Source organism: Anomaloglossus baeobatrachus, chromosome 4, assembly GCF_048569485.1.
Source record: "Anomaloglossus baeobatrachus isolate aAnoBae1 chromosome 4, aAnoBae1.hap1, whole genome shotgun sequence".
NCBI lineage: Eukaryota > Metazoa > Chordata > Amphibia > Anura > Aromobatidae > Anomaloglossus > Anomaloglossus baeobatrachus.
In genome coordinates, this window is record NC_134356.1 from 666982712 (window position 1) to 667005657 (window position 22946).

At 49.7% G+C, this 22946-nt stretch overlaps 1 protein-coding gene across 1 annotated transcript in view; it reads left to right on the plus strand.

Moving 5' to 3' along the window:
- LOC142304352 (complement C3-like) overlaps window positions 1-22946 on the plus strand; it is a 183472-nt gene that overhangs the window by 132945 nt on the left and 27581 nt on the right. The window contains exons 28-31 of the mRNA XM_075346657.1: window positions 2399-2549; window positions 2754-2917; window positions 9786-9944; window positions 10908-10967. Of these exons, the coding sequence (XP_075202772.1) occupies window positions 2399-2549; window positions 2754-2917; window positions 9786-9944; window positions 10908-10967 (534 nt within the window). The remainder of the gene's footprint in view (window positions 1-2398; window positions 2550-2753; window positions 2918-9785; window positions 9945-10907; window positions 10968-22946) is intronic.

Here is a 22946-nt window from a genome sequence, read left to right on the forward strand (position 1 = left end):
TTGGTGGAATTGAATCACCCGGGCTTTCATCCATGCCACGGTCCCGGGCTCGGGGTCTGGCACAACCACTCAGGAAGGTTGAACTAGATGGACCTAGGTCTTTTTTCAACATAAGTAACTATGTAACTATGTAACTGCCGGGGCTTCTGGCACATTTTCATTACAGGGCTGCGGTTCCAGCGGTTCCCCCGGGAACGATTCGGGAACGTCCTGAGTGTCTGCAGCCGGTTGGTCCGCCGGGGCGGATTGGCAGGGTATCGCTACTGGTTGGGCAGGTAGCGGGCCTAGTGGTGGGGTGGCAGCAGCTAACGCGGGTAGCGGGGCGAGAGGCAGGGTGAGCGGAGGCAGGCCTGGCCCCTCAGCTTCAATGGCCGATCCCTCGGGAATACAGGGGCGTGGGTCTCTTACCCGCTCCTCCAAATCCTCTTCCACCTCGCGTCTCCGCATAGCTGCCACCACGTCCGCCATGTCGGTCTCCCACTCCTCCAGGAGGAGTTGCATGTGGGCCTGCAGACGGTTACTCAGCGGGACGGTCCGGTCCCTCAACCACATCGCCGTTCCGGGCGCGGGGGCTTCCTCGTTGGGAGTTGAGTTGTACATCTTGGCAATCGTGCCTTCCAGGAACCCAGTATTGCTGCAGAGTCCTGGCGTCTCTGCTTTTATAGCTGCGGCTACATGCGACCAGTCGCCATTTCGTCCCCCTCAGCCTCTTTTCGGCCCCTCCTCTATCGGGGCGGGGTTTTGGCCTTCGCGCCTCCACTACTCGAGAAGACGCTCGAGCGGGAACTTTTCGCGCCAAAGATGGCGACTTCTGAATTTTTCCGACCGGATACCTCCGGCGGTCACAAGGCGCACCTCTACCCAACGGCAGAGCGGTAAGATCCTGTTCGTGACGCCAAGTTGTCGCGGGCGGAGGAGGGGACGCCGCGCCCCCCCACTGCTCGGGTCCAGCTGCCGCTGCTGCGGCCTGCTGCTGCTCAGTGGCTCGAGCGATGGGCCGGATCCCGGGGACTCGAGCGGCGCTCCTCGCCTGTGAGTGAAAGGGGATTGGGTTTTGGGATAGTTTATTGTCTGTGACGCCACCCACGGTTGTGGTGATTAAGTGGACACCACCGCTGCTCTGTCTGGGGAGCCCGGGAGTGATGGTATGGAGCAGCCAGTTGTTGATTTGCCCCTCCGTGGGTAGGGGGTTTGGTGGTCCCGGGGCCCAGTGATGGGGTTGGTATGGTGCACAGGCGGGTATGGGGCCTGTGGAGGTGCAGGGGCGCAGGGGCAGCGCTGTGCCGCACGGCACGGAGGTACTCACTCAGCCAAGTAAACACGACACAGTTCTCGGTAAACAAACGGCTGGTTGGACGGGTCCCTCGGACGGTTACGGTGCTGCTGTTCCCTGCAGTTAGCGGTGACGGTCTCTTCCCTGCACCTATGTAAAGTCTTTTTGGTAGCGATGGGTTCCCACCGGTTACCCGCTCCCCGGCTTGGATATGGGCCGGAGGAGCCTCTCTCTTGCCCGCAGGCGCTGGCCCTGGGAAACTGGTGCCTTGGCGGTGCCGGTGTCTCCCCTTAACGGTCGGACTGTTGCCTTCAATCGGGACTTGGTTGTTAGGAGACAGAGGTCCCCTTCACTGACGGATTTGGCAAATTATGGCGACTCCTAGCCTTGCTGGGATCCGAAAGGCCCCTGCCCTGGTGCTGACTGTTCTTCGTATACTGCTCCGGTACCGCCGGGTCACCACCCGTCCGCGGTCCTTCCAGCAACCTCCAAGCAGTCCCCCTGCAGACTATCACCGCCGTCTGCTGACCTTGCTGTCTGAGTCCGGGGCACACACCTGGACCAACTTCAGGCTTTCTTAACTGTTCCTTTTCTGTCGCCACTCTTACTGTCCTCCTTTACCACCTCCTTCTACTTCCTCCTCCTAAACTGCACTGCCTGGTTTTCCCGCCTCCAGGGCTGTGAACTCCTCGGTGGGCGGAGCCAACCGCCTGGCCCACCCCCTGGTGTGGACATCAGCCCCTGGAGGAAGGCAACAAGGATTTTAGGTTAGCCTTGGTGTACCTGCCGGGAATGTGGGGTGCATGTGATGTTGTGACCTGTGACCCCTGGCTTGCCCAGGGCGTCACACGAGCACTACCATTTATGAGTTTCGAGCACCTGAGCATGGTAGCATTCGCTCATCACTATTTTTAACTTATTTATCACAATAACTTTTAAAATGATAAAAAACACTATTTTTTACTTGCAATTCAAAGGCTAACCACACGGTTTGCAGTTACGTGAAGACACACCCATGAGGAACATGCAGCTCAATGCAGAAATGTTGTTATACCTGGATATTATATTTTCATGCAATATATAAAATATACATAACTTCACTTTTGTTTTTATATATTTATGCAGAGTCTGTCTGGAAGCATTGACAAAGCAGTACAATATTTAGAAGATCATTATCAGACCCTGAAGAAACCTTACTCTGTAGCCATCACTTCCTATGCTCTGGCTAAGGCTGGCAAGCTGAAGGACATCAATATATTAATGGCTGCATCTACAGGTAAAATATGAGTAATTGTGCACTAATAGTTTTTTGATAACATTTTGCATAAATCACATTTTTTTACTGAAGAGTTATTGTTATTACTATTTTTTCTAAAGAATTTCTTATATGTAATTGTATTTTTGGGTGGTTTATATAACCACTTTGAGCAATATTAGATTTTGGTAACAGTTATTTTATATTTTTTTCATTTTCTTCCAGATAAGGCTCACTGGGATGAGCCAGGCTCACGTTTCTTATCCCTTGAGGCTACCTCCTATGCACTTCTCGCACTTGTACAGTTGAGGAAATTTGAGGAAGCTAGACCATTGGTTAGATGGATAACTGAGCAGAGATACCACGGAGAAGTTTGGGGGTCAACACAGGTATTTGATTCAATTGATCTGTAAATTTCTTAACTTTAGGTCCCACAAAGATAATGGTCATAAGAGCTTGGAAGAGATAAAAGCCTTCCAGGAAGAGGTAACAACTTACTGTGACACTAACATAAGGATTGGCCTTAGGCTGTGACTCCCACATGGGTTGTCCTTGTCCTTTTCCTAAAGGATCTGATGAAGAAGGCAGTCATGAGCCATGATTGTGGCAGATGGTCTTGGGTTGTCTACCTTTCACCCATCACAAGAAAATATTCTATGGATCCATTGTAAATGTCTTTAATATATATGGACACAATAAGAAGGATATAGCAGCAACAAGGTTCAAAATGGCTGACAAAATTGAGAAGGTTCAGCCAGTAGATGACAAGTAATGTGACCATTTGAGCAAACAAAGAGACAAAAGGAGAGATTTCCATAAGAGCTTATGTTCTACAGGAGAGAGGTTTCTTCCCATAAGAGCTTACAGTCTATAGGACAGAAGTCTCCACCAGTAAGAGCTTACAGTCTATACGACAGACATCTCCACCAGTAAGAGCTTACAGTCTATAGGACAGCAGTCTCCATCAGTAAGAGTTTACAGTCTACAGGACAGAAATCTCCACCAGTAAGAGTTTACAGTCTACAGGACAGATGTCTCCACCAGTGAGAGCTTACAGTCTATAGGACAGAAGTCTCCACCAGTAAGAGCTTACAGTCTATAGGACAGAAGTCTCCACCAGTAAGAGCTTACAGTCTATAGGACATATGTCTCCATCAGTAAGAGCTTACAGTCTACAGGACAGACGTCTCCACCAGTAAGAGCTTACAGTCTATAGGACAGAAGTCTCCATCAGTAAGAGCTTACAGTCTATAGGACAGAAATCTCCACCAGTAAGAGCTTACAGTCTATAGGACAGAAATCTCCACCAGTAAGAGCTTACAGTCTATAGGACAGAAGTCTTCACCAGTAAGAGCTTACATTCTACAGGATAGACATCTCCATCAGTAAGAGCTTACAGTCTATAGGACAGAAGTCTCCACCAGTAAGAGCTTACAGTCTATAGGACAGCAGTCTCCATCAGTAAGAGTTTACAGTCTACAGGACAGAAGTCTCCACCAGTAAGAGTTTACAGTCTACAGGACAGATGTCTCCACCAGTAAGAGCTTACAGTCTATAGGACAGAAGTCTCCACCAGTAAGAGCTTACAGTCTATAGGACAGAAGTCTCCACCAGTAAGAGCTTACAGTCTATAGGACATATGTCTCCATCAGTAAGAGCTTACAGTCTACAGGACAGACGTCTCCACCAGTAAGAGCTTACAGTCTATAGGACAGAAGACTCCATCAGTAAGAGCTTACAGTCTATAGGACAGAAATCTCCACCAGTAAGAGCTTACAGTCTATAGGACAGAAGTCTTCACCAGTAAGAGCTTACATTCTACAGGATAGACGTCTCCACTAGTAAGAGCTTACATTCTATAAGACAGACATCTCCACCAGTAAGAGCTTACAGTCTATAGGACAGCAGTCTCCATCAGTAAGAGTTTACAGTATATAGGACAGAGGTTTCCACCAGTAAGAGCTTACAGTCTACAGGACAGAAGTCTTCACTAGTAAGAACTTACAGTGTATAGGACAGAAGTCTCCATCAGTAAGAGCTTACAGTCTACAGGATAGACGTCTCCACCAGTAAGAGCTTACAGTCTATAGGACAGCAGTCTCCACCAGTAAGAGCTTACAGTCTATAGGACAGCAGTCTCCATCAGTAAGAGTTTACAGTCTACAGGACAGAAGTCTCCACCAGTAAGAGTTTACAGTCTACAGGACAGATGTCTCCACCAGTAAGAGCTTACAGTCTATAGGACAGACGTCTCCACCAGTAAGAGCTTACAGTCTATAGGACAGATGTCTCCACCAGTAAGAGCTTACAGTCTATAGGACAGAAGTCTCCACCAGTAAGAGCTTACAGTCAATAGGACAGAAGTCTCCACCAGTAAGAGCTTACAGTCTATAGGACAGAAATCTCCACCAGTAAGAGCTTACAGTCTATAGGACAGAAGTCTCCATCAGTAAGAGCTTACAGTCTATAGGACAGAAATCTCCACCAGTAAGAGCTTACAGTCTATAGGACAGAAGTCTCCATCAGTAAGAGCTTACAGTCTATAGGACAGAAGTCTCCACCAGTAAGAGCTTACAGTCTATAGGACAGAAATCTCCACCAGTAAGAGCTTACAGTCTATACGACAGACATCTCCACCAGTAAGAGCTTACAGTCTACAGGATAGACGTCTCCACCAGTAAGAGCTTACAGTCTATAGGACAGAAGTCTTCACCAGTAAGAGCTTACAGTCTATAGGACAGCAGTCTCCACCAGTAAGAGCTTACAGTCTATAGGACAGCAGTCTCCATCAGTAAGAGTTTACAGTATATAGGACAGAGGTTTCCACCAGTAAGAGCTTACAGTCTATAGGACAGAAGACTCCATCAGTAAGAGCTTACAGTCTATAGGACAGAAATCTCCACCAGTAAGAGCTTACAGTCTATAGGACAGAAGTCTTCACCAGTAAGAGCTTACATTCTACAGGATAGACGTCTCCACTAGTAAGAGCTTACATTCTATAAGACAGACATCTCCACCAGTAAGAGCTTACAGTCTACAGGACAGAAGTCTTCACTAGTAAGAACTTACAGTGTATAGGACAGAAGTCTCCATCAGTAAGAGCTTACAGTCTACAGGATAGACGTCTCCACCAGTAAGAGCTTACAGTCTATAGGACAGCAGTCTCCACCAGTAAGAGCTTACAGTCTATAGGACAGCAGTCTCCATCAGTAAGAGTTTACAGTCTACAGGACAGAAGTCTCCACCAGTAAGAGTTTACAGTCTACAGGACAGATGTCTCCACCAGTAAGAGCTTACAGTCTATAGGACAGACGTCTCCACCAGTAAGAGCTTACAGTCTATAGGACAGATGTCTCCACCAGTAAGAGCTTACAGTCTATAGGACAGAAGTCTCCACCAGTAAGAGCTTACAGTCAATAGGACAGAAGTCTCCACCAGTAAGAGCTTACAGTCTATAGGACAGAAATCTCCACCAGTAAGAGCTTACAGTCTATAGGACAGAAGTCTCCATCAGTAAGAGCTTACAGTCTATAGGACAGAAATCTCCACCAGTAAGAGCTTACAGTCTATAGGACAGAAGTCTCCATCAGTAAGAGCTTACAGTCTATAGGACAGAAGTCTCCACCAGTAAGAGCTTACAGTCTATAGGACAGAAATCTCCACCAGTAAGAGCTTACAGTCTATACGACAGACATCTCCACCAGTAAGAGCTTACAGTCTACAGGATAGACGTCTCCACCAGTAAGAGCTTACAGTCTATAGGACAGAAGTCTTCACCAGTAAGAGCTTACAGTCTATAGGACAGCAGTCTCCACCAGTAAGAGCTTACAGTCTATAGGACAGCAGTCTCCATCAGTAAGAGTTTACAGTATATAGGACAGAGGTTTCCACCAGTAAGAGCTTAGTCTACAGGACAGAAGTCTTCACTAGTAAGAGCTTACAGTCTATAGGACAGCAATCTTCACCAGTAAGAGCTTACAGTCTACAGGATAGACGTCTCCACTAGTAAGAGCTTACAGTCTATAGGACAGAAGTCTTCACCAGTAAGAGCTTACAGTCTACAGGACAGAAGTCTTCACTAGTAAGAGCTTACAGTCTACAGGATAGACGTCTCCACTAGTAAGAGCTTACAGTCTACAGGATAGATGTCTCCACTAGTAAGAGCTTACAGTCTATAGGACAGAAGTCTTCACTAGTAAGAGCTTACAGTCTATAGGACAGCAGTCTTCACCAGTAAGAGCTTACAGTCTACAGGATAGACGTCTCCACTAGTAAGAGCTTACAGTCTATAGGACAGAAGTCTTCACCAGTAAGAGCTTACAGTTTATAGGACAGACGTTTATATCAGTAAGAACTGACAATCTACAAGAGAGATGTTTCTGCCAATAAGAGATGATAATTTCCAGGAGACCGGATCCTACTTAGAGGAACTGAAACATTACATAAGTTGATGGTTTTAATTTTTTCTTGAAGACTAAGTCGTTGTGTTATTACGGTAATGTAGAATTAAAGGGGTTGTGACGTCATGCTATCCCCACATGCAATCATTGCTAGCTTCTCTCCCCCCAAGTTTGGATAATTGAGTTAATCAGTGGCAGAGCTCGCTTCCTTTTGATTACCTAATTTGTCTGGAAACGGAGAGAGAGAAGCCTGCAGTGATTGGACATGAGGAACTACTGGAACGGTACCGGCACAGGAGGGGAGTATAACCTTTTATATTTTAGCTTTGATAATCATGTGGAATGAGAAGGGATTGTCCTAGTAGTGGTCAACCTCTTTAACGTTGTGTGAACCTGTCACCCAACCAGTATCCGAGCCATGATGGGAATGAAGAAGACAGTGATGTGATAAGGACAGCTTCATTAATTGTGTAGTTGAGATACCTGTGACCGGATTAGACTGTTTATTAGCCAAGACGAGTGTGAAATACTATAGGTTCACATGAGTCCAATCTTATATATTTGCAAATTTGGTTAAATGGCCTTTCTTTTCAACAAAAAATTGTACAAATACATACTACAAGCAAATATAAAGAACCTAGGTAATATACAGTATATAGACAGAGAAAAATACTTCTTTCCTCAGGTATGAGTCACTTCCGTCCCTCCTACATTGTCTCGTAAACTTATCACCCACTCCGAGAAAACAAATCATATTGATCTTGGTCAAACCAAGATTTACTGTTAGCAGATTAAAGGGGTTGGGTTACACCTCTTATTATGCTACATGGAGAGGGGCGGTAGTAGGAGGGATGAAGAGTGTGATAGACAGGCGGGGAGGCGTACTCATATCTTGCAAACCCTTTCTAGCGGATCTAGTTTCTCTCAGAGTGGGATTCACGTCTACACTGCACAGTACTGCCGATTAATGTTTCCATGCTGCTCCTTCTTTTGTCTGTGAGCACTGATACATAGCGACTAGTCTCCAAACACTAGCTCAGAGACGACTGAAAATTAAAGAACGAGCCTGAAGAAGGAAAACTGGTTACACTTACTGGTTACAATAATGATGAGAAATGACGTTATTTGCCATATACACAGACACATGACAGCTTATTCTGAAAAGGAACTGCCCGCTTTAAGGGACTATATTTCTCAAAACCTATTTAAATACAATATTACAATGCGCTAGCAAAACTCTGAATGCACTGATTTACATCCCATCACAACCAATCTGTACAGAGAAACACATCTCTTGACAGAACATCACAAAAACATGTTTCATCTTATTAGTTGCTAAATCGTGAGGCACAAATCTCTGGATAATTAAAAAGTAAGAGTAAAGGTACCGTCACACTTAGCGACGCTCCAGCGATCCCACCAGCAACCTGACCTGGCAGGGATTGCTGGAGCATCGCTACACGGGTTGCTGGTGAGATGTCACACAGGCAGATCTGACCAGCAACCAGTGACCAGCCCCCAGCCAGCAGCGACGCGTGGAAGCGATGCTGCGCTTGGTAACTAAGGTAATAATTGGGTAACCAGCCCGATATTTACCTTGGTTACCAGCGCACACCGCTTAGCGCTGGCTCCCTGCACTCCTAGCCAGAGTACACATCGGGTTAATTACCCGATGTGTAGCCTGGCTATGTTTTTACATGGAGCCGGCACTGGCAGCGTGAGAGCGGCGGACGCTGGTAACGAAGGTAAATATCGGGTATCCAAGGTAAGGGCTTCTTGGTTACCCAATATTTACATTGGTTACCAGCGTCCGCAGAAGCCGGCTCCCTGCTCACTGCACATTTAGTTGTTGCTCTGTCTCTGTCACACACAGCGATCTGTGCTTCACAGCGGGAGAGCAACAACTAAAAAATGGTCCAGGATATTCAGCAACAATCGGCAACCTCACAGTAGGGGCCAGGTTGTTGCTGGATGTCACACACCGCAACATCACTACCAACATCGCTGCTACATCACAAAAGTCGTGCCTCAGCAGCGATGTTGCTAGCGATGTTGCTTAGTGAGACGTGGCCTTAAGGAAGAACATATATGTAAATTTTCATGATGGTCTTAAAACAGAGTCTAACAAGCCAACAGAAATCTAATTGTCCAAGGCACTGAGTTGTCCTGCATCCATTTTGTCATGGGAGGTATTACAGACTATCCTTGGGTTACAAACTAGATAGGCTTTGTAGGTTGGTTTGTAACCCAAATTTGTGTGTAACTTGGAACAGGGGAAGCAAAAGCAAAAACTATTCACTCCATTACTGAGCTCCCCGACTGTCTCGCTGCTCAGTCTTCTTCTTTTCGCCATTGTGTGGAGCACCTGTAGTCTTTTTGTTATAAGCAAGAACTTCCAGGAGCCACGTTCAGGCCTTATGAGTCACTGCATTTTGTAAGGTCGCAACATCTTGTTTTCAAAATGTGTTCCAAAGCCGTATGATGAGCGGTGACCTTCGAGGCTCGGATGCAGCTGGAAATCCTGGCATGTGGTGAAGAGTAGTCATGGGCGAGCCAGCTTGCCACAGCTTGTTACTCAATCAAGCCTCGAGCATCTGAGTTTGAAAATGCTCCCATTTTCAATTGACCTGCTTTATTCTTAGTACTCAAGTTATGACGGAGCATCTGATGCTGGATCAACTAATGAGCAGTGGCGAGCATACTCGCCATCACTAGTGAAGAAGCTAAAGATGTGGCACACAGTGGTGAAAAGAAGTTGACCGTATGGAGACGTCTGATTAATTAAACTTCTTTCTGTATGTTGGGTTTTGGGGTGAGGTATTGACCATGTCTAACTTTTTTTCTAACTCTATTTTAGTCTACTATGATTCAGTTTGAAGCTCTTGCTCAGTATCAGGCCGTTGTACCAACTTTTAAGGACTTGGACATGGACGTCTCTTTCAAACTTCCTGGAAGAGCCCAAAGTACAACTATTCGTCTTAATCTGAACAATGCCTTGCTGGCCCGATCAGAACAGGTAAGAACCCAAAGACGTGGTAAAGTCACTGATAAGTGAAGATTTTTTGGTGTAGTGTAAAAGAAAAACTTAACTGGACTCTGATGACTTAGGTGTAGCATAAAAGAATAACATAACTGGACTCTGATGACTTAGCTGTAGTGTAAAAGAAAAACACAACTGGACTCTGATGACTTAGGTGTAGTGTAAAAGAAAAACACAACTGGACTCTGATGACTTAGTTGTTGTGTAAAAGAAAAACATAACTGGACTCTGATGACTTATGTGTAGTGTAAAAGAAAACCTAACTGGACTCTGATGACTTAGGTATTGTGTAAAAGAAAAACATAACTGGACTCTGATGAGTTAGGTGTTGTGTAAAAGAAAAACATAACTGGACTTTGATGACTTAGGTGTAGCGTAAAAGAAAAATATAACTGGACTTTGATGACTTAGGTGTAGCGTAAAAGAAAAACATAACTGGACTCTGCTGACTTATGTGTAGTGTAAAAGAAAACCTAACTGGACTCTGATGACTTAGGTGTAGTGTAAAAGAAAACCTAACTGGACTCTGATGACTTAGGTGTAGTGTAAAAGAAAACCTAACTGGACTCTGATGACTTAGGTGTTGTGTAAAAGAAAAACATAACTGGACTCTGATGACTTAGGTGTAGCGTAAAAGAAAAACATAACTGGACTCTGATGACTTAGGTGTAGCGTAAAAGAAAAACATAACTGGACTCTGATGACTTAGGTGTTGTGTAAAAGAAAAACATAACTGGACTCTGATGACTTAGGTGTAGCGTAAAAGAAAAACATAACTGGACTCTGATGACTTAGGTGTAGCGTAAAAGAATAACATAACTGGACTCTGATGACTTAGGTGTAGCATAAAAGAAAAACATAACTGGACTCTGATGACTTAGGTGTTGTGTAAAAGAAAAACCTAACTGGACTCTCATGACTTAATCTATTTGTTTGCAGACAAATCAACTTGGAGACTTTGTAGTCACTGCAAAAGGGAAGGGTCAAGGGACTTTAACGGTAAGGAAAAAATGAATACTCAACATTAAAATTGCAACAGCAAGAAGGAGAAGGCATGGAGTTGTGGAAATCACAGGACTAGTAGACATCTTAATAATTTGCAAATGATAAATACATGGAAACAACATTTTTAAAACATCTCAATATATATGGATATCTCTGCAAAATGATGCTCATAAGCAATCTAATATATAAAGCTCAGTGTATGTATGTGTGTATGTATGTGTGTGTATGTCCGCTAAAGGAATCCGCACCATCGCATTTAAAATCACGAAATTTTGCACAGATGCCTGATGTGACCCAGGGAGCGTCGTAGACTATGTTTTGACAGAAAAATTTAGCCCTGCGCTTTACAGTTACTCTCTAAAATCCTGCCGCCATTAAACTGAATGGAGGTGGGAGCTATAGGTTATTAATAGCAACTGTCAGTGGTTGCTATAGGAACAAAATAAACTGTTAGTTGAAGCTTATGTATGTGTGAGGTTATATGATGTCGGTGGAGAGATGGATAGAGAGACAGAAAGAGACAGACAGCCCTGGAAAGAGACAGCCCTGGAAAGAGACAGCCCTGGAAAGAGACAGCCCTGGAAAGAGACAGATGGGAAAAGAGACAGCCCTGGAAAGAGACAGACGGGCAAAGAGACAGACGGGCAAAGAGACAGACGGGCAAAGAGACAGTCGGGGAAAGAGACAGCCAGGGGAAAGAGACAGCCAGGGGAAAGAGACAGCCAGGGGAAGAGACAGCCGGGGGAAGAGACAGCCAGGCAAAGGGACAGCCAGGCAAAGAGACAGCCCTGGAAAGAGACAGCCGGGTTAAGAGACAGACCTGGAAAGAGACAGACCGAGACAGCCGGGGAAAGAGACAGCCGGGGAAAGAGACAGCCGGGGAAAGAGACAGCCAGGGGAAAGAGACAGCCAGGGGAAAGAGACAGCCAGGGGAAGAGACAGCCGGGGGAAGAGACAGCCAGGCAAAGGGACAGCCAGGCAAAGAGACAGCCCTGGAAAGAGACAGCCGGGTTAAGAGACAGACCTGGAAAGAGACAGACCGAGACAGCCGGGGAAAGAGACAGCCGGGGAAAGAGACAGCCGGGGAAAGAGACAGCCGGGGAAAGGGACAGCCGGGGAAAGGGACAGCCGGGGAAAGGGACAGCCAGGGAAAGGGACAGCCGGGGAAAGGGACAGACCGAGACAGCCGGGGAAAGAGACAGCCTGGGAAAGAGACAGCCGGGGAAAGAGACAGCCGGGGAAAGAGACAGACCTGGAAAGAGACAGACCGAGACAGATGGGGAAAGAGACAGCTCGGGGAAAGAGACAGCCGGGGAAAGAGACAGCCGGGGAAAGAGACAGCCGGGGAAAGAGACAGACCTGGAAAGAGACAGACCGAGACAGCCGGGGAAAGAGACAGCCGGGGAAAGAGACAGCCGGGGAAAGAGACAGCCGGGGAAAGGGACAGCCGGGGAAAGGGACAGCCGGGGAAAGGGACAGCCAGGGAAAGGGACAGCCGGGGAAAGGGACAGACCGAGACAGCCGGGGAAAGAGACAGCCTGGGAAAGAGACAGCCGGGGAAAGAGACAGCCGGGGAAAGAGACAGACCTGGAAAGAGACAGACCGAGACAGATGGGGAAAGAGACAGCTCGGGGAAAGAGACAGCCGGGGAAAGAGACAGCCGGGGAAAGAGACAGCCGGGGAAAGAGACAGACCTGGAAAGAGACAGACCGAGACAGACGGGGAAAGAGACAGACGGGGAAAGAGACAGACAGCAACACACATAGAGACAGACACAGAGATAGAGAGAGCGAGACAGACAGACATAGAGATGGAGACAGATAGACTGATACAAATACAGACAGAGAAAGAAATAGACAGAGACATAGACACAGACAGACAAGGAAAGAGACAGACAGAGAGACAGACAGACAGCGACACAGAGACAGAGACAGAGAGACAGTTACTATCCCGGGCAACGCCAGGTACTATAGCTAGTACTATATAAATCTAGAAGTTTGGTAAATTTGTTTCCAATTTTGCATCATTTGCATATCATTAACTTCTCTGTCAATCCTCCGATTTACATAATTCTGTGACCTTTTCTTCTTAAAGTTGCAATTTCACTTGCTGTATTGCGATGATTAAAATAAGTTGTAGTTTTTATACAATCCTTTTTCATGTGTTTCTTAGGTAATAAATAGAGGTCATACAATCAGGGTGCCACTTTATCATTCTGCTCATTTTATGCATTTCACAGTCACTCATTATATTGTAATCTGACTAAGGCGAGAGCGACAGTAATGTGTGTGCACAGTGTTAGGCGGGCTTTGCACACTACGACATCGCAGGCCGATGCTGCGATGCCGAGTGCAATAGTGCCCGCCCCCGTCGCAGCAGCGATATGTGGTGATAGCTGGCGTAGCGAAAGTTATCGCTACGCCAGCTTCACACACACACTCACCTGCCGTGCGACGTCCCTATGGCCGGCGACCCGCCTCCTTGTTAAGGGGGCGGGTCGTGCGGCGTCACTGCGACGTCACACGGTAGGCGGCCAATCAGAGCGGAGGGGCGGAGATGAGCAGGATGTAAACATCCTGCCCACCTCCTTCCTTCCGCATATCCTACGGAAGCCGCAGTGAGGCCGGTAGGAGATGTTCCTCGCTCCTGCGGCTTCACACACAGCGATGTGTGCTGCCGCAGGAGCGAGGAACAACATCGGACCATTGCGTCAGCGTAATTATGGATTATGCCGACGCTGTACCGATGATACGATTACGACGCTTTTGCGCTCGTTAATCGTATCATCCAGGCTTTACACACTGCGATGTCGCATGCGATGCCGGATGTGCGTCACTTTCAATTTGACCCCACCGACATCGCACCTGCGATGTCGCAGTGTGCAAAGTGCCCCTTAGGCCTTCACACATACTTGCAAAACACTAACATATTGCACAGTCTGTGGTGTAGGTACGTAAGTATATGCGTGTGTGTGTTATGTGTGCTAGCCGTGTGACATCCAAATAGCACACAGACATCATGAGCTGGTATACTTGTCTCCATCGCTGCTGTTACTTCCGGGTCCTCACTGAGTGCAGTGAATATGCATGAGGCATAATGAGTGGGCCCGGAAGCAACAGCAGAGGCCAAGACAGCAGCGCTGGAGACAGGCAAGTATAAAAATCCTTATTTTTATGTCACCTGTGTTTTCTCCGGTACGTGTCACACTGATGTCACAGAGATCACATCAGTGTGGGGTCACCTGTGCTGCTGACAGAAAATGTACATGTTGCCGTGTGGAGCACATGGACATGCATGTGCTCCACACGGACACACAGTCCATGGGAAAACACGGACGTGTGTACAGACCCATTGATTTTAATGGGTCTACGTGTGCCCATGTCTCCTGTATATGTGAAAATGGATGTCACAAGTACCGGAGACACAGATGTGTGAAGGAGGCCTTACACTGAGGAATACGTGTCCACCAGTGTGCATGGGCAGGATGGATGCCTAAGCTCTGTCCATCATAGTGAACCATATACCTCATGGCAGGGGCAGACATATCATTGGTGCCCATAAGGTATGATAGCCTATTTCTACCTCAAAAATAGGTTGAATTGTGCATTTTGATAAGTTATTGGACCGCAAAGGGCCCATAAACTGTTTGTACTGGGGACCTTTTCTGTCTGTGTCCACTGGTGGCCCAGGGTTTACATTTTAATTACATTGGCTCTTTGTATAGGAAAGCACAGTCTACTGCTCTTTTATATACAGTTAAACAAAAAGTATGCAGTCGCATGCTGATCATACAGAGGCCGAAGGACCTTGCTGCCTTTGTCTGATGAAAGATCACCTAAGGTGACATTACAGTATATAGTACATTGGGAAAATCTCCCGACATATACTTTGCGCTAGCTAAACTGACACAGAGGGTAACTAGTAGGGATGATCGAATACCTCAAATATTTGGCTTCGCCAATATTCGACGAATAGGTCGTCACTATGTGAATATTCGATGCGCAATGTAAGTCTATGGGAAGCCCGAATAGTTCCAAATAGTTGTCATTCGGGTTTCCCTTAGACTTACATTGCACATTGAATATTCGCATAGCGGTGACCTATTCGGCAAAGATTTGCAAAGTCAAATATTTGAGGTATTCGATCATCCCTAGTAACTAGCCTAATTCTCAATCCACCCAGCAGTATAGTAATCTTTTTAAGTCAATGTTTGGTCATTTAAATTCCTTCTACCATTTACATTCTTCACCAGTTAGGGTACCTTCACACTTAGCGATGCAGCAGCGATCCGACCAGCGATCTGACCTGGTCAGGATCGCTGCTGCATCGCTACATGGTCGCTGGTGAGCTGTCAAACAGGCAGATCTCACCAGCGACCAGTGAACAGCCCCCAGCCAGCAGCGACGTGCAAGCGACGCTGCGCTTGCAGGGAGCCGGCGTCTGGAAGCTGCGGACACTGGTAACTAAGGTAAACATCGGGTATGGTTACCCGATGTTTACATTAGTTACCAGTGTGAGCAGGGAGCAGGGAGCCGCGCACACTGAGCGCTGGCTCCTTGCTCTCCTAGCTACAGTACACATCGGGTTAATTAACCCGATGTGTAATGCAGCTGCATGTGCAGAGAGCAGGGAGCCGCGCACACTGCTTAGCGCTGGCTCCCTGCTCTCCTAGCTGCTGTACACATCGGGTTAATTAACCCGATGTGTACAGCAGCTACATGTGCAGAGAGCCGGAGCCGGCAGCACAGGCAGCGTGAGAGCTGCAGAGGCTGGTAACTAAGGTAAATATCGGGTAACCACCTTGGTTACCCGATGTTTATCTTGGTTACAGCTTACCTCAGCTGTCAGACGCCGGCTCCTGCTCCCTGCTCGGTTCATTTGTCGCTCTCTTGCTGTCACACACAGCGATCTGTGTGTCACAGCAGGAGAGCGGCTTTGAAGAAAACGAACCAAGGCTGTGTGTAACGAGCAGCGATCTCGCAGCAGGGGCCAGATCGCTGCTCATTGTCACACACAATGAGATCGCTAATGAGGTCACTGCTGCGTCACAAAAACCGTGACTCAGCAGCGATCTCGGCAGTGAGCTCGCTGTGTGTGAAGCACCCCTAACTATGAAAAGTAAAGTCACAGTAGAAAACATACATGAGAGCTAGATTAACATGTTGGTTTTGTGAATAGAAGGGAGATGGAGTTCAAATTAAGGGCCCGTATAAAGATATGATAACTGCCAGCCAAGAAATTATTCGGATATCAACTATCTCTTGATATCTAGAAGGACAGAGTAGAGAAAGCCACCGACAGACAGCTGTAGCTTAGTTCCCCAGTTCCAAATATGTCAGGCATAAACATTTTTACATTCTGACACTTAACTCCCCAAAATCATCTCTCTGTGTAGAATTAGGAGAACCCGATGCACATTAAACTGTCAATCCATCCTGCCAAACACTGGTGAGTTCATTCAACTATAGTCTACTGTAAAGGCCCATTTACACACAGCGACTTTGCTAGTGATGTCGCTGCCGATTGCACCCGCCCCCGTCATTTGTGCATCACGGGCAAATCGCTGCCCGTGGCGCACAATATCGTTAGTCACCGTCACACATATGTGTCGCCCTGGGCAAGCCAGGGGACACAGGTCACACACCACTACACCCCACACTCCAGGTAGGCACATCACAGCTAACCAAAAATCCTTGTTGCCTTCCTCCAGGAGTCTGATGATGCACACCAGGGGGTGGGCCAGGCGGTTGGCTCCGCCCACCAAGGAGCTCACAGCTCTGGAGGCAGGAAGTGTCAGGCAGTCAGCTCAGGGACGAGCTTGAGTAAACAGCAGAGTAGCCCGGGGAGGGCAAGAGGGAAGTCCAGTGAAGGGCAAGAGTAAACAACAGAGAAGTGAAAGTGGAGGAAAGAAAAGTGGAAAAGGAGGAAAGCAAGAAGTGGTGACAGAGCAGAGAGTGTGCAAGCCTAAGAGCCCAGCTTTGTGTAGGGCCAGAACAGCAAGGTCAGCGACGGCGGTGATTGTCCGGAGGGGGACCGTTTGGAAGTTCCTGGAAGGACCCCGTTGGCTGTGTGCCCGGTGGTCTGGAGCAGTGTTCCGAAGGACAGTCAGCACCAGGGCAGGGGCCTCTCGGACCCCGGCAAGGCTAGGAGTCGCCAAATTTGCCGAATCCGTCAGTGAAGGGGACGTAGATTCCCCCAACAACCAAGTCCCGATTGAAGGCAACAGTCCAACCTGTACAACAGAGGCACCGCCACCGCCAGGGCACCAGTCTCTGAGGGCCAGCGCCTGCGGGCAAAGTGTAGTGCTCCTCCGGCCCAGCTTGAAGCCGGGGAGCGGGTTACCGGTGGGGACCCATCGCAACCATCCGTACATACAGGTGCAAGGAAGAGGGACATCACCGTCACCTACCGGGGAAGCAAAGCAGCCGTCTGTGGGACCGTCCTACCAGCCGTTTGGTTTACCGTACAAACTGTGTCCAAGTCTCAGGCTGAGTGAGTACCATAGTGCCGCAAGGCACAGCGCTGCCCCCGCGTCCCTGCGCCCACCAGGCCCTGCACCTCACAAGCCATCACCGGGCCCCGGGATCACCAACCCCTACCCACGGAGGGGCAACACAACACCTGGCTGCTCCCCATCACCATCCCCGGGATCCCCGCATTGAGCAGCGGTGGTGCTACACATCACCACAACCGTGGGTGGCGTCACGGACATTATCCCAACACCCCAAACAACCCCCCTTTCACTCACGGGCGAGGAGTGCCGCTCGAGGAAGCCCCCGGGATCCGGCCTACGGCTCGAGCCACCGCTGAGCAGCCGGACCCGAGCAGAAGGGGTGAGCGCGGTGTGCTGACACCCTCCTCCCTGCCCGCGACAACTTGGCGTCACGAACAGGATCTTACCGCTCTGCCGTCTGGTAGAGGTGCGCCTTGTTACCGCCGGAGGTATCCGGCAGAAAAATTTCGGAAGCCGCCATCTTTGGCGCGAAAAGTTCCCGCTCGAGCGTCTTCTCGAGCAGTAGAGGCGCGAAGGCCAAAACCCCGCCCCGAGAGAGGAGGGGCCGAAAAGAGCTAAGGGGGACGCGATGGCGGCTGGCGGCATGTAGTCGCCGCTGTAAAAGCAGGGACGCCAGGACCTTGCCAGAAAACCGTTCCTGGAAGCAAACAGCAAAGACACCATGTGGATGCCGTCCCGAAACACCGTGGCCCCCGCACCGGGAACCGCAGCGTGGGTGGAGATCCGGACCGCGCAGCTCCATCTAAGGCTGCAGGTCAAAATGCAGCTCCTCCTGGAGGAGTGGGAGACCGACATGGCGGACGTTTTGGCAGCCGTGCGGAGACGCGAGGAGGAAGCGGAGGAAGGGAGGGTGAGTGACCCACGCCCCTATGTCCCGGAGGGACCGGTCGCTGCGGCTGAGGGACCCGGTCCAAGCCCTCTCCCCCCGTTGCCTCCTTCGCCACCCGTCTCGGAGGCCGTGACCCCGCCACTAGGCCCGCTGCCACCGCAACCGGTAGCGATACCCAGCCCGTCCGCCCCAGCGGACCGACCTGTAGCCGGAGCCCGAAGCAAACCGGAGGCATTGCCATGGAAGGCCCCGAAGATTGCGCCAGAGACAGTCCCCGAGCAGTTCCCCGAGCCGGAGCCGATGACCCGCTCCGAGCCGAAGGCCCAACTGCGGAAAGCCCCTGTGCCCATCCCCCACACCTCGGCTGAGGTGGCGCCGGGTTGTTGCTGCAAGGCAGCGCCCAAGGCCATGACACCGCGGGATACGCCACCCACCTTCCTGACAGTGGGTAACATGCTGAATGTCCCGCGGGGCTCAACCCGTGCGCCGGAGCCATACTGGGACAGGGAGCCGACCAAGCTGGGCCTGGAGATCGCGGAGAGGGAGCGTAGGAAAGCCGAGCTGGTGGCCCGAGTCATACGGGAAAAGGAGAACCTGCGGCAAGCGACCTTCCGTGTCCGGGGCCCGTTCTACGAGGGGCAGGTGAGGCGATTCGATATCCGCCGGGGCTACGGGTTCATATACGAACCGGGCCTGGAGGCCGAGGTATTTGTAGCCCGGCGGGATGTGCATGCTCACCTGCCCGAAGAGCATCCTGGCCGCAATCTTATCCCGGGAGACATGGTGCGGTACACTTGGCACTGCGGAGAGAGGGGGTGGTTTGCCCTGGATGTAAAGCTGAGGGGCAGCCCGGAGGGCAAGATGAGCTCTGCACCCCCTCCCTCGGATGAAGCAGCAGCAGGACCGGAGTAGGGCAATGGAGGCCCGCAGCACCGTCCCCGTAGGGACCAGCGCTTTGTTTGTTTGAAAGTTTGTTTGAAAAAGTTAAAAAGTTTGAAAGTTTTGAAAAATGAAAAACACTGATTGACCCGAGAAGTCACCTGATTTATTTTGTTGATTTGCAACCGGCTGGAGCCGGCACCGTTGTCCCCGTGGGGACCGTTAAAAGTTTAAAAATGCATGGGAACTAGCCATGGACAAGCCCGTGAACTCTGCAGGGCAACCACAAACGTTAGTGGCTTGTAAATATGTTGGGTACCGTTACCGTTTCCGCAGGCCGCCTCCGGAGAGGCAGGTTGGAGGGAGGGCCCTGAGCAGAGCAGGCCAGGGCCCAGCCACCAAAGGGACCGGTGGCTACCCTCTGGAGGGAAGGACAGATCCCGCTCGGGTACCGTGTGCTGGACTGTGGGTCAAGGGGTGCTGCCTGGGTTTTAGGGGCAGCATCAGGGCCAGGTTGCTTGGGTGGGAGAGAGCGGAAACCGTGACCGTACACCGTTGAAACGTTAAAAGTAAAATGTGCCTCCCGTCTTGGGAAGAGTTGATTGAAAATGCTTATGTTATGTTTAACCTGTTATCCCCTTTTTACAGAAAAATAAAACCGGTGTAGGACGGCAGCCCGCGGACGGTCTGCATTTTGCTAAGGGGGAATGTGTCGCCCTGGGCAAGCCAGGGGACACAGGTCACACACCACTACACCCCACACTCCAGGTAGGCACATCACAGCTAACCAAAAATCCTTGTTGCCTTCCTCCAGGAGTCTGATGATGCACACCAGGGGGTGGGCCAGGCGGTTGGCTCCGCCCACCAAGGAGCTCACAGCTCTGGAGGCAGGAAGTGTCAGGCAGTCAGCTCAGGGACGAGCTTGAGTAAACAGCAGAGTAGCCCGGGGAGGGCAAGAGGGAAGTCCAGTGAAGGGCAAGAGTAAACAACAGAGAAGTGAAAGTGGAGGAAAGAAAAGTGGAAAAGGAGGAAAGCAAGAAGTGGTGACAGAGCAGAGAGTGTGCAAGCCTGAGAGCCCAGCTTTGTGTAGGGCCAGAACAGCAAGGTCAGCGACGGCGGTGATTGTCCGGAGGGGGACCGTTTGGAAGTTCCTGGAAGGACCCCGTTGGCTGTGTGCCCGGTGGTCTGGAGCAGTGTTCCGAAGGACAGTCAGCACCAGGGCAGGGGCCTCTCGGACCCCGGCAAGGCTAGGAGTCGCCAAATTTGCCGAATCCGTCAGTGAAGGGGACGTAGATTCCCCCAACAACCAAGTCCCGATTGAAGGCAACAGTCCAACCTGTACAACAGAGGCACCGCCACCGCCAGGGCACCAGTCTCTGAGGGCCAGCGCCTGCAGGCAAAGTGTAGTGCTCCTCCGGCCCAGCTTGAAGCCGGGGAGCGGGTTACCGGTGGGGACCCATCGCAACCATCCGTACATACAGGTGCAAGGAAGAGGGACATCACCGTCACCTACCGGGGAAGCAAAGCAGCCGTCTGTGGGACCGTCCTACCAGCCGTTTGGTTTACCGTACAAACTGTGTCCAAGTCTCAGGCTGAGTGAGTACCATAGTGCCGCAAGGCACAGCGCTGCCCCCGCGTCCCTGCGCCCACCAGGCCCTGCACCTCACAAGCCATCACCGGGCCCCGGGATCACCAACCCCTACCCACGGAGGGGCAACACAACACCTGGCTGCTCCCCATCACCATCCCCGGGATCCCCGCATTGAGCAGCGGTGGTGCTACACATCACCACAACCGTGGGTGGCGTCACGGACATTATCCCAACACCCCAAACAACCCCCCTTTCACTCACGGGCGAGGAGTGCCGCTCGAGGAAGCCCCCGGGATCCGGCCTACGGCTCGAGCCACCGCTGAGCAGCCGGACCCGAGCAGAAGGGGTGAGCGCGGTGTGCTGACACCCTCCTCCCCGCCCGCGACACATACTTACCTGCCTAGCGACGTCGCTGTGGCCAGCGAACTGCCTCTTTTCTAAGGGGGCGGTCCGTGCCGCATCACAGCGACGTCACGCGGCAGGCGGCCAATAGAAGTGGAGGGGCGGAGAGCAGCCAAAACAAAGACACAACCACGTCATTGCCGGAGGACGCAGATACGGTGTTGTTCGTCGTTCCTGGGGTGTCACACGTAGCGATGTGTGCTGCCTCAGGAATGACGAACAACCTGCGTCCTCAGCGAGCAATGATATTATGAAAATGAACGACGTGTCAACGATCAGTGATTAGGTAAGTATTTTTGATAGTTAGCGGTCGTTCGTATGTTTCACACGCAATGACATCGCTAACAAGGCCGGATGTGCGTCACAAATTACGTGACTCCAACAATATCTCGTTAGCGATGTCGTTACGTGTAAATGGGAGAGACCTTAAAGAGGTTTTTCATTACTTTAACATTGATGGCCTATCCTAAGGATAGGTCAGTAATGTGCTATTGGCCTGGGTCCAACACCCGGCACCCCTGATGATTAATTGTTGTAGGTGCTGACAGGCAGAAATTCTCCGTTGTGGAGCAGCCCCGTCTTCTGATAGCGGCCGTGGCCGGGTACTGCACATCTGCCTCCTGTTGATTTGAATGGGAGACAGATGTGTAGCACCCGGCACGGGCCACTATCAGTTGATGGGGCAGCTCCAGAAATAAGCATTTATGACTTCCTTCTGCTGACAACGCCATCGAGAACTGCTGATTGGACCCCGACCAATCAGACATTGATGACCTATCCAAAAGATAGGCCATCAATGTAAAAGTCATAGACAACCCCTTTAACCCCTTTAAGCATTAATGACCACCTTCTGCTGCTGCCATCACCGAAAATTGCTTTTTGGACTCTGGCCAATCAGATATTGATGACCTATCCCAAGGATAGGCCATCAATGTTATAGTCATGGACAACCCCTTTAAGCCAATGTTTCCCAACCCCAGTGCTCAAGACTCTCCAACAGTGCATGTTTCAGGACTTCTTTAGTATTTCACAGGTGATAATTTATTCACCTACATGTGTGATGATTCCAACACCTTGTCAATACCAAGAAAATCCTGCCACAATGCACTGTTGGTGGATTTTGAGGACTGGGGTTGAGAAACACTGCCTTAACACTAGAAGTCCCAGAGAGGGGTCATTTGACATGTTTACCATTGGAACCCTAAGGAGCTCGAAATTCCTGGGACTTCTAGTGTTAAGGGCTCTTGCAGAGGACCATATTTTTGGTCTGAGTGCTATCTGTCAAAATATTGCATCACACTCGAACCAATGTTATTTGATGAGGCATGGTACGTGTCTGATTTCACTCGGTCCAAGGAAAAAGTTGCACCATGCATGATTTTCCTCTCCTATTCAGGTTTATAAGCCTGTCAAAAAAATCTGATTTTCATAGACTGACATTATGAAGAAAGTGGAAAAACTTAATTTTTTTTTTATTCTCCACCTACGAGAAAATCAAATCCCACTCTGATCAAACTCTGATGAAACTCAGGCTTAGCATAATCACACCGTGTTTCTCAGATGGAGAAAATGCGGCCGTGTGAACTTACCCTTAGGCTATGTGCCCATGGGACCTTGTACCCGCGGATTTTGACGCGGAAAACCTGTGGCTTTATCTGGATTTTCCAGATAAATCCGCAGGTTTTAGCAAGTACAGACACTCCCCATGTTATCCTATGTGACATGGGGAGTGCTGTGTCCATGCTGCGGTATGTGCGG